Source organism: Plutella xylostella, chromosome 7 (assembly GCF_932276165.1).
Source record: "Plutella xylostella chromosome 7, ilPluXylo3.1, whole genome shotgun sequence".
NCBI classification, from domain to species: Eukaryota; Metazoa; Arthropoda; class Insecta; order Lepidoptera; family Plutellidae; genus Plutella; species Plutella xylostella.
In genome coordinates, this window is record NC_063987.1 from 948,516 (window position 1) to 961,718 (window position 13,203).

At 38.5% G+C, this 13,203-nt stretch overlaps 1 protein-coding gene across 1 annotated transcript; it reads right to left on the reverse strand.

The window, feature by feature from the left end:
• Window positions 1–681: 681 nt before the first annotated feature.
• Window positions 682–11,260, reverse strand: LOC105394622 (polyglutamine-repeat protein pqn-41). Its single transcript, XM_048622272.1, has 4 exons — window positions 11,254–11,260; window positions 7,387–7,877; window positions 2,452–2,655; window positions 682–992 (listed from the first exon to the last, which is right to left on the reverse strand). Exons 1-4 carry the CDS (start codon window positions 11,258–11,260, stop codon window positions 741–743), a joined length of 954 nt encoding a protein of 317 aa, XP_048478229.1. The 3' UTR covers window positions 682–740.
• Between the last annotated feature and the right edge of the window lie 1,943 nt (window positions 11,261–13,203).

A 13,203-nucleotide genomic window follows, 5' to 3' on the forward strand; every position in this document is an offset into this window, starting at 1 on the left:
GTTAGTCAATAGTCAGAATCAAGTGAGATGTCAAGATAGTCATAGTAAGAAGAGTATGAAATCAAAGTTAATGAAAAAGTCAAGTAAAGTCCAAGTAAAAATAATAAACAATTTACAAATCAGTTTTGTTTATTTAATAACTCTCTTTTTTTGCGACAACACAACATTTTCATGATATTCCTGTAATGGCAGTATTTAAAGACATCGCACTCAATTTGGGTTAGATTGTTACATAACTAAGTAGTTAGTAGGTAAGTTATTCCAAAGCATTTTTACATTTCATTGTACTGATAAGTACTTTCAGTTTTGCGACCCATATAGATATTTTAAACTATACATTTGCAAAATTGAGAGCTCCCTTTGAACTATTCCTTAAAATAAATACCTAACGATTTCGATTTAATAAAAAAGTAACAAACAATTAGAAAAATACAAAAAATATATCACATTTGATCAATAAAAGGTTTAACATTAGAACAGGGAAGAATTGAATTGGGAAAATACCCAACTTGATTTTAAAAAGATTCTAATTCTATCCCATTACTAATTTAAACTTAACATCTCTCAGATTTTTCAGTTGCTCCAACGCCATTTTGCGGAAGTTAGATTAAATAATTTAAAGTTAACTCCTGATTGGCTAACGGCTAAATACTGCGATCCCATTGGCCGCCACAACTTCACAAAACAAAATGGCGGCCACTGAAAAACCCGAGAGCATCTACGCCTAACCTAAACCGTTACTAGTGTTTGAAGTTCGACTGTTCCCACGAGAACCCTTCAACAGGCACGGGAATGGGGGGCAGTTTCTGGTGTTTCGTTTGCTTGGTGGTTTTGGCTGCCGATGCCGTGGCGGGCTGCGGAGCTGATGCAGCATATTCCTCGTAGATCGTACCTTCCTGTGAGGAGTCGTGGCTGCCACCGGCGGAGAGGCCCGCCGCTGCTGCTTTGGCCGCCGCCTGTGCTGCGTTCGCTTGAGCCTGTTGTGCTGCCGTCTGAGTAAAGAATAAGAAGGTATATGTAGATAAGTGACCTACTATATACTATAGGTGATGGGTAGGTAGCTAGGTAGGTATGGGGCAGTTAATGTATGTAGAGTAAAAAGCGTAAGTCGTGTGAAGGAAGAGAAAGGTATAGTTATAATACAAACCTTTCTGAATGTTTTGGGAAATAGGAAAGATTGTGCTGTAGAAAGTCAGAATCGAAAGAATATTTTAACGTCTTCGAGAAGATAGATCGTCTCCTTCTGGGTTTCCTGTCCGACAACACATACAACAATCAGTGATGCAAATAAAAATTCAATAGGTACAAAATAAAAATATACCTAAACTAGCTGTTCCCGCGCGCTTCGCTTCGCCTTAAAAAGTTTTCCCGTGGGAATTCCGGGATAAAAAGTAGCCTATGTTCTTTCTCAGGGTCTAGACAGTATGTATACCAAATTTCATTCAAATCCGTTCAGTAGTTTTGGCGTGAAAGAGTAACAGACAGACAGACAACAGTTACTTTCGCATTTATAATATTAGTTAGGATTAGGATTAGGATTTCGCTAAACCTGTAGGATCTTTGAAATGCAAGCTGTATAGTTTCAATGTCAAAACGACCAAATCTACTATAACTATTATCAGATCCTATAATCAAGGAAACAGGGGTTGAAGTGAAGATATCCAAATATTCATCGACTTTATGCTAGTTTTCCTCACCGTACCCTAACACCATCTAGTCTCTCCCACAAACCTGAGTCTTCCTGGCCGCCGCCTGCGTCGATTCAAAGTCTTCAAAGTATTTCTAACACAATTTCATCTCGCATCTCAACGCTACAGTAAGGATCGCTTTTTAAACGCTAAGTTGGCTACTCTGTAACTTCTAGTAACTTCCACAAACCTGTGCCTTCCTGGCCGCGGCCTGCGTGGCCTCGAAGTCCAGGCGCACCCCGTGCAGCTGCTCCTGCAGCGCGTGCAGCCGCTGCCGCGCCGCGCCCACCATGGCGGTCTGCGCGCCCAGCTCGCCCGCCGCCTGCCACGCCGCCGAGTTGGCGTTCCAGACGCCGCTCTAGCTAGTTACTATCTAGTCTACCACAAACCTGAGCCTTCCTGAGTATTACTCATTACACCTCGATCGCGTTCTGACGTCGCTCTAGATAAATACTATCTTACATTCGGATGACAAGCGCTAAACGCGCGTTTTGATAGCAGGCGTTTACAATAGCTACATACCTACATTTCATTCAGGCTGGACACAATGCTAACGCATTGGATGCGGAAAGCTAAAGATCGCATCCAGTGGCATGCTTTGGGAGAGGCTTACGTCCAGTAGTGGACTGCTATATAGGCTGATGACATGCTAATGCGCGTTTTAATATAGCGCGCGGAATAAAATGTAGGTATAGCTAGCTAGCGTCGTCGTTCTAGCTATACATTGGTACATAGTGACTATCTTAATCCCACACATAGGTACCTGTGCCTTCCTAGCCGCGGCCTGCGTGGCCTCGAAGTCCAGGCGCACCCCGTGCAGCTGCTCCTGCAGCGCGTGCAGCCGCTGCCGCGCCGCGCCCACCATGGCGGTCTGCGCGCCCAGCTCGCCCGCCGCCTGGGATGCTGCCTCGTTGGCGTTCTCGGAGGTGGCTTGTGCGGCGTTTAGGGCCGCTTGGATCACGTTCACCTGGTTGGATTGGGGTTAAGTTGGTTGAGAAGAGGTTTGTACAGGTTGTTACTGCTCTAAAGCCGTTTTAGCAGCAAGAACCCTAATAAGCATAATATAGATATAATTAACAAGATGTCCCTCGACAACCGGAATCCCAGAGGCTGTGGGACGAGCCGATCTGCAGGCAGGTTCAGGAAAATCTCTTAGAAACTGCCACCAGCCCTGCAGACCGCGCCCGCCTGATGGCTTCTGCCGAACCGGACTCGGGACATTGGTTGAGGGCCCTTCCATCTGCGAGTGTGGGCACACTGCTGGACCGCAACACCTTTAACCTTTCTGTCTGTTTGAGACTAGGCTGTAAGACCAACGAGCCACATCGCTGCCGTTGCGGGGACCCCGTCGACCAGCTAGGCCACCACGGCCTCTCCTGTCAGCGGAGTGCCGGCCGATTACCCCGCCACGCGGCCCTTAACGACGTCATACGTCGGGCCTTTGCGAGCGCCGGAATCCCCGCCATTCTGGAGCCAACCGGCCTGGCGAGAGACGACGGGAAGAGGCCCGACGGTATGACCGTAATGCCCTGGAAGAACGGGAAATGCCTAGTCTGGGACGCCACCTGCACCGACACAGTGGCCCCCTCCCACATCCAGGGTGTAGTGTATAATCTATATAACCAATATATACTCAATGCTTATCCTTAATAAATCAGTCTCTATTCAACCTTACGCGTGTTTACTTCATATCCCGACTCCCGTCCCTACATGGCGACCCGGCCAGCGCGCCGCGCCGATCCATATTAGGAGGAGCTGCGGGCGCCGCGAAAATGATATTCGAGCCGTGACCCGTGCTGACCAGTTTAAAGAACAATAATTATGTAGTGGTTAAAAAAAAATTATATATAATTTTAAAATATCTAAAATGTGTAACAGCAAAGTGCAACCTCCGCTGAGGCAAACCGAGGTCCAGACACAAGATATTATCAGCCAAGTGGGTTACTCCAATAAAATTGATAAACACCAGGAAAATATCATCAACAATTTGGGGTCCATGAATTTGTATTTGTGCGTACTGGTGGTATTATTTGTAGCCGCTGCATTATTTTTTATGGCCAGATACATAAACAGATGCATTCACAAGAAGATAGAGAGGGCTACCCAGGCTAATATTCTACGCATGAGACAGCTGCAGAGTTCCAGAGGAAAGCGAGACGACGACGCCTAGAGGAGCTGCTGGCGCTGATGAGAGCTGCTGGCGCCTAGAGGAGCTGCTGGAGCCGAGGAGAGCTGCGCCGCCCGGTGCCGCCGCACGGATTACGCGAGTCGGTACGGGACAAGAGATGAGCGGCGAGCGATTTGTGTTTTAAGTGCGTATGATTAATTAGTGAGTGAAAAAGGGCAATATAGTGAATAATAAAAAGTGTGCGTACGTACGGAACGGATATACAAATATGCGGTAATAATATAATCAAATTATAGGGACACTAAGGTTTTGCCTAAAGACAATATTATTATTTTCAGTTATGGTTATAAAATTGTGTTGATATTTTTTCTACTATGGGTAAGTTATGGATAAATCATTTAAGGATATAACTAAAAAGTTACAGGATATTAAAACTTATTTGTGTAAAATTGGCCCTAAGCGAAGACAAGGAGCAATATTAAATAAAAAGATAGATGAGGCGAATATTATTTACTCAGAATTTGATAAATTAATTAATGATGTCAGTGTCTTAATAAGTCAAAAATCTTTGAATAAAAATGAGATAGAGGATATTCATATTGAGAGTAGTAAAATAATAACTTTATACAGTGAAATTAAGAGTTATTGTAAATTATCAACAATGGATTCGTTTGACTTAAAACCCGCGTTAAGTTTGTTTCCGGTGATGACTGACGATGAAAACTGCATTAAACAATTGATCGACAACATTGATTACTATGGGTCATTATTAGAAAAGCGAGAATGTAAAATGAATTTAATTAATTTCATTTTGAAGAGTCGACTTTCACAGTCTGCTAAATTAAAATTGGATTCAAGCTATACTTCGATTCAGGATCTTGTTAAGGATATGAGATCATGTCTGTTGACAAAAAAAGCCGCAACTGCGATTCAAAGTAAATTGCTACAAATTAGGCAGGAAAATAAAAGTATTACAGATTACGGGAAAGAAATTTCAGAGTTGTTGGTTGATTTAACCATTTCGCAAGCCGACGGAAACTCCGCCAACTATGCTATATTAAAACCTATTAACGAAAAAATGGCGTTAAAAAGATTTTCAGACGGATTGCGAAATAGAAGGTTAAGTACAATTATAGCGGCCCGTAATTATGACTCACTAAAGGACGCTATACAGGGTGCATTGGATGAGGAAGCGTCGAGCCAGTCTACTTCTGGAGATATAATGTCCTTACAGCACAGACCTAACTATTTTCGAGGTTTCAGAGGTAGGCAATTCAGAGGAAACCGAGGCAGAGGTAACTTCCACAGGGGACAGTCTCGCCCGTATAAGTGCCGCGGCGGCGGGCACGGCGGCGGCTGCTGCAGAAAACCTCAAACGGCGCAAATACAACGGTCTGTCTGACAGCTACATATTTGTGCCGTTTGGGGTTGAGACCCTGGGGCCGTGGGGACCCGAAGCGAGACGATTAGTAAAAGAACTTTCGTCGCGCCTGGTCGAGGTATCAAAGGACCAGAGGGCTGGCAGCTATCTCAGCCAGCGCATCAGCCTGGCTATACAGAGAGGGAACGCTGCCAGCCTCCTCGGAACCATCCCGGGCGACGGCAGCGAACTAAAAGAAATATTCTACCTTTGATAAACTCCTGTTTGTTAAGGGTAGAATATTTCCAGGCCCTAAAAGTATTTTATATTATTAGGTATTTTATTTTTATTTGTAAAATATATAAATAGTTTAGTATAAGCAGATAAGGTATATTTAAACTTCTCATTGCATATAAACCTGAATAAAGCCACCATATTCTGAGAAATTAACCGTTAACTTTATATGGTCACATGTTTCCGTGACAGTCGGAATCACCCTCAGCCGGGGATTTCTGAACGATGCCTTCTCCTGAATAAATAGCTAATAGAGCTTCTATTTATAAGTACATATTGATGTCGATTCTGAAGGCAGAAATTTTAAATTTAGCGATGTCAAAACCTTAATTTCTTTGTATAAAATTCGACTCTATGATTGTTTCCGTAAATGTCATTTTATGCTAGCAATTTTTTTAGTTTGACAGCGTTAAAATTAGAATTTCTGCCTTCAGAATCGACATCATTATTATATCTTTTGGTTATTAGTTACTTAATTATATTCTTCAGCTCTATATATTATATATCTTCCACCTGCGACTCTTAAAAAACTTTTTTCGTTTGAGTGATAACCGACATAATGATTCGACTGTACAATACAATGGATTCACTTGTGAGTATGTCTCTTATACATACGTATGTGAAAGTATGTATAGGTACTAGACATTTTTCTTCATTTCTTTACATTAAACATGTCCAATCCAATAACCTTGACTTCCTCAATAAAATTACAAATTATTGTCACAATAAAAATCACAACACAATATTATTATGATTGGCCCAGTAAACAGTACCTACACTCAATCACTAACCAGAGCGTGACGGTTGCACGGTTGACATTCCGCACAGATTTTAAAAGTTATCAATTTAATTTCTCAATTATTGCCATCGAACAAGAAAAACAACAAATAACATTGTCTTTCCTAACATTTGACTTATTTATGCAAGAAAACGAGCGCCGCCGGATTATGAAGTAAATTATTTCCAATACGCATACCGTACTGACAAACCCAGAGAAATAGTTTAAGACAAAAAGTGGCTGAATTATGAAGGTCGGTGACATACTTTATAAATCTTTGAAGAAGGCCTATGTCCACCATTGTATGATAAACATGAGGTGCAATGCAATATATTCAATAACTAGCTATGCTGCGATGGTTGAAGTGTAGATAGTTAAGGACATGAAAATATGGACTGCACGTATCGAGAATGAACATTATGGTAAACGTGAAACCTATTTCATTCAATGCAAATCCTCCTATAATGGTCACATCTTCCTCTACAGATATCAAAGAACTTTGTAATAAATAGTGAAATGGACCGAACAGTTGTTACATAAGCCAGTTGCAGACGTTGCAGTCAATGATCTAGGAACACGATTTTTATTATTTTTGTCTGAAACAACTTGATGCAATTTATCGGTCGGTGCAACAACCTTTCTGTATTTCTGTTTTGGTAATACTAGCTGAAAAATCAATGATAACCCTTTTTTCTTTCTAAAATTATTTAGATTAAATATTGGTAGGTTGCTAAAGCAACATAGTTGAGTACATAGCTAATAATAATAATAAATAACCTTCTTATTTTTGTATTTTGTAATCACACCATTAAAAACTTTATTATGAAAAATTAAAATGCATGCAAGGTTACTTATACTGAGATATGTCCAATTGTCCACTATAGTTTTTGCTACTTTGACCGAGACATGAATTCTTGTAAGCTTTTTAATTTTTTTCTTAGGTTTCCTGAAAAACTAATTTGTGTGTTTCATGTGACACACTTTTAGCATGTTGACAGTAAATATGAAATTTTACACTCTAGATAGTACTTAAATAAAATCTACTAGCTGCCAACTAAACAACAAAAATTGATAACTCTGTATTCTATAATACTATTAGTCCTAAACAAAACCTACATTTATCTCCACTTTCACATACCTGATGCATAGCCTGCTGCGCAGCATTGGCCGCCGCCTGCGCCGCTCTCTTGGCCTGCTGCAGCTGCATCTCCTCCCCCTGGAGCCCGACCTTCGCGTCCCGGACCTGCTGCTCCAGCCCCGACAGGATCACCTGCTTGCCCGCCAGCGCCGCCTGCGCTGTAGCGCTCGACTGCGCAGCGGATTGCGCTAGCGTGTTCTTAGCTACGTACGCCGCTTGATGCGCTGCAGCGTTTTGGTTGCCTAGCGCTGTCTTCGCTTGATTCGCTGAACCAACAGCTATGGACCTCAACCCACTGCCTTGACTGAAACCCTTCTTGCCAGTAGCAGCGGCTTGTACGTCCTGGATGTAGGTGTCATAATGGCTGGCGGATTCCTGGGGTTCGTGAGCTGGTGAGGATTCGAACTCGTAGTCGAATTCGACTCGTTGTTGCGGGGCGTCGCGCGCGGGCTGCTTCGGGGAGGGCGTGCCGGTGGCGAGGGTCACCGCTCCTGGGGGTTTTGGAAGTAAATTTTATAATAGATCTAGTAGTACGTAATTCTGCAAGTTCTAGGTGGTAAAGCAAGAGGACTGCGTGCTGGCCACTAATATTCGCTATTCTAAAATTATGGGAACTTTTTTATGTGTGATGGCCACAAAAATACCGATCAGCTTTGCTTTAAAATAAAAAGACGTAGTTATATTATGTACCGTTAAGTATTAGATACATAAGTAGCTGGATTCGTTAGCATTTTAAATCAATATTAATTGGCGGCTCCTCCCTATCATATGGGTAAGGTACATTACAGCAACATATTTAAGCATCTAGATCGGTAACGTGATATACCAGGCACGCAGCCCAATCCGTAACTTCGGCGAATCTATCCATATTGAATTATGTAAACAAACAACAAAAACTTTGCAATTATGTTTTAGGTAAAGTATTTTTAATTACTTTATGATATAACATGTTATCAATCAAGTGTTATTCGGAAGTTACTATTAAATTCTATCGCGTGTAAGGAAACTGCGAAATGTAAAGAAATGCTAGTTTTACCCGACCGACGCAGCGCGGGGGTTAATTATGCACGGCCCGTGTCTGTGTGTATGTTGTGACTTACACAATCGATAGTTGAGATGTATTCGTGCGGAAATTTTATAAGTTTCGATTTTACGCATTTCCGTTTGGGAATTCTAGAATCGTTATGTTAATTATAGAAAAATATTGTGCGATTTTAAAGTGAATCATTATCATTCAAACAATATGAGATTAAACAAAATGACAAATCACATGAAATGGATAAGTAGGTATTGAAAAAAAAAGTTATGAAGTCGTAATAATTTACTTCCATACAAAAGAGTTCAACGCGTTGCGGTTAAAATAAGTTCTGGCATAACAGTATATTGATTAATCATACTAATTTAAGTAAGTACTTAAAACGATGAACTTAAAATGTTATGTTGAATAATTTATTTGTTTTGTAAATATACTTAACTATAATATATTATATGAAATCTAAGTTCTGACATGGCTCATTTTGGAGTTGTACAGCAACACACTCGTCAAACTTATTTTTTATTATTTATTAATCATTCCAGTGATATATCAGGTACAGAAGAATTCCTCAAAAAATATTGGTTTTGTGGGAATTGCTTATATCATCATTTTCTTTCAATCTATGGCTAAATAAGGCAGGTGTACCTCTATATTAAAACATAAATAACATGAAAGACGGAACTTCCGAAGCCCACGATGCGTTAAATGTGTGGGAAAATAGAATTCCTAACACGCACTTTAACTGCATAAACTAGGTTACTATGTAACTTCTAATTAGTATACATAAATGGATCGTAAATAAAATTATTTTATGTACTGATAATGACTGAATATGAATAATGAAATTTCTAATTTGATTGAAGTTCTTTCAACGGTTAACATGGTAACTTATTTATGGATGTACTGTACCTATATGCTGTATGTAGGTACTAAGTACTACGTACTCTTTATAATTTAATGCATTTTATGTGGCCTTAATATGGGCTTTATATACACCCGAAATTAATGATTATTTATTTATTATTACTATTAAATTACAGTAAATGGATAGTTTTATTTATTTCCATGAAAATTATGGTTAATTAATTTAATTGCCTTTAAAAAAAATATTGCGAAGAAGGTTTGTTGTATCTGTGTTTTTTTTAAATGTCGAATCTTTTTGAACCTTTTATCTATTTGTAAAATACTTGAATTAAAAATGTAAATAAAAACTCACCGAAGAGTATTAAGATAGTCCTTAACGTCTTCATCATTGAAATCTTCAGTCGAACTGAAAACACAAAAACCAGATCTTAAACTTTGTTCTTAATCACAAATCACTGTAACCTTTAGCAGGAAAAAAGTTCTCGTTTTACAAAACTTTTGTCACTTTTGTCTGACCTCAAAAACTTTCACGATTGTGCAAACTGTGGCGTATTTTTTTTATTTTATTGACAGGGTCTGTCTAACCCCAGTGCGGTGTTACTGTGCCAATGTACCTGACTGACAAACAACAGTTCTATTTATACTGAACGCTTGATCGAACACTATAGTCTGCGCGGTAGGCGCTACAGATTTATATGGAGCGGTTAATTCAGAGTTGATTAACTAAAGCTAAGGAAAATATTGAGTACATTGCGGCAAATTTGCAAGTTTTCAACGACTAAAATAAAATGGCCGAAATAACTTGCTTATGACTTGTGACTTAGGTGAAATACAATATCACAAACAACTAAATGGATTGAATTTGAATCTTTCCGTTATGCTTTTATAATACTTTCCTTACTTTATCTGGAGTTACAAAAATATGATCTGTTTATAGGTGTAGCTCTGTAAACTTTATTGTATGTGTACCTGTATATAGTAATATAGTTAATATATGTATTGCTATATTACGTTCTGCTATTTAGCCGTTTCAGTCCTGACTCCATTATTAAAATATTAAGCACATGAAAAATTATGTTTATTTAGCTACATTACAATTTACAATGAAATGACAGTTTTACCTGCATTTAATCACTACGTCATAAGTATAACATTTCACTTGTTCCAATTTACATAATATAACTATAGAACACGTTTGTAGAGATACTTAAGTAGGTGTGTATTTAAATTTATAGGCAGTACCGTAAGCCTCTTTGTGTTAAACAACATTTAGGTAGGTACATACTAACCTATACATATAAACAATATCTAAAAAACAAAAGCTCTTGTAATGTTGTCACATTGTCATCGCGTCAACTTCGAAAAAAGAAAGTAGAGATCATGTTATTTGTTAGACATTCATATTTTGTACGATTAGTTTTAACTTGTAACCGCTCTGTATAAGTTATAGCTACCTACTTACACATTTACAGATTTTAACAGCTGATCAAGTTAATATTTGCAGTAGATATTATGACCTCTATTAGAGCACAAAAAATATGAGTGCTAAAATATTTACCCATAAAGAAATACGTGACAAACAACATTTGTATGAAGATATTGTAAACCTTCAACTGAAGCTGAATAAAATGGGTTCAGCCTCATTCGGGCCGGTCGAATCTGGGCTGATCCCAATAATGACCTTAATAGTACAAAAATTATTAAGTACTTAAGTAAAAAAAGTAATCTTATCACTTGAAAAACTATGAGAAATTGTAGATAACTATATACCTTCTACATATAAATATAGCCAACGATTACTACATTTGTTAAGAAAGACAAAGTAAGAGAAAGTTAAAAATAAATCGGGCTAATTTGACGGTGACAAGGTGTAAGTGTTTCTCTATGTACCTACCTACATTATAGGTGACACTCTCTGTTATAATTTTTTTGACAGCATGTATTTTATCTCACAGGTAGCCACTAACCAGACATTGTAAAACAGGGCCTAAAAGTATCCATTCGAAAGAGCCAGGTGCAGACACTTACACCCCCACAGATAATAGAATAGAATAGGTAAGCAAACAGATAATGTGTTTTATGAACTTAAGAACATTCTAAAGTCTGTTTTTAATCTAAGATAAGTACTAAATTAACAGATTCTGAACGGTTCTTCAACAGTCGATTATCCCGTTTATAGAACGATACGTCACTTCGCGGCGGGACAATCGACTCTTGATGAACCGTGCAGAATCTGTCAATTTATTCTCTGAGATAAAAAATAGACTATAAGTAGGTGGGTAGGACCTTCTCTATAGTCGGTCACAAACAACACCCATCAATCGATCCCGGGACCTTCGGAACAGCAGTCAGAGTTACTAACCATCCGGTCATCGCCAATCAGTACATTTCATGCACGGAGTACAGGATGTAGTGTTTTTTTTCCTCTTTGGTTGTGGGTAGCAGTAGCACAACACTCTGAAATAAAGCTACAGGGTGTTGCAAAAGTTGTATAAAAGGTAGGTGGTCTTGAAAAAAATGCTTAAAGCGATAAGACCGCCATTTTCGTACATATATGTTACTATGTATAACTAAGTTATGTAAGTTTATTTTTTGTATGTGTATACAAATAAAGAATATCCTATCTATCTCTCTAGCTGAAAAGGGCCTTTTTCTGGGCTGAGCTTGTCATTCGACTCAGGCAGTCACGTTGATAAATTTTAGTTTGACGACTTTCATAAGTTGTTTAGAATTACCCCCCCCCTTCTGGGCTTGATACACCCTCTTGACAACTACTAGGTAAGTACGCATGTCTACAACTCTACATGTCTTCCACCAACTGTGTCTTCTTAAATGGAAGATTTTAAAGTGTCTTTTAGTTACATTTATGTACACGATGTAGGTATAATAATTTAGCTTTTTGGTAATTATTAATTTGGAAATGAACCGAACAAAAGTGCAATAAGTAGGTACTAAGATTTTACTAAAAACATCGTGTTTTAGTTAACACGAACTGTTACACAATAGGAAACACAATAAAAAATAGACTTTAGGATCGTGAGATTGAAACAATAACGGTCTATTGACTATGATGTTTCAGTGACTAGACTTTTGTTATTTAGGCAATTACTATTACCTAGCTGTCTAGAAACCTGTAAGCATTCAATTTGAAACCTTAATACGTAGATAGATATTCAACATCTGTGTAGTGTAGGGCATACTTACCGGGAATCGAACCGAGGAGACTTTAGAACATCATGCATTACACCCGACTGTTCTACTTGTTCTGTGTTGTCATAAACTCAAATTCTATATACCTACTTACTTATTTATTTTTTGCGATGGTAAAAAATTAAATATGACAGAAAATATACAAGTTGGAAAATCGGGTGTGTATTATATTGGTTTTTAATGGACGCTAACTGTTGTAGAATACTCTTAAACAAGTAACCCACATATAGAGTATTGAAAAACCTAACTGCTTTAGATAGGTACAGTATATTCTTAAACGAAAAATACCTACTTTGTCTTCATTCAAAATCATCATAAGAACGCATTTCTGACCTTCCATAATGTCGACCCAGTTATAGGTAATCCGTCACTGATCAAATCATATTTCTTAATAAAAATCAATTGGAGATAACTCGTGCCTTCAGATTCGTGATGAAATTGCGAGTGCCCAGAAAAAGTCACTAGTTGCAACGTTCTCTATTAACTAGGCTTTATGTAATTGATAGTTTAGGTCTTGTTAGCAGGCCTAGATAGGTAAAGAAGTTAGTGCTTACCTAATTGTAGTACACGGGATATATATTTTTTTCCCTTTTTGTAAAGTTAAAGCTGCTAATTACCTACCTGGCTGGTAATAATAATTGATAAGTCCTCTGACTCGTTAAACGATGTACTTACCTATGTACCTACTTATACTTGCGGCATAGACT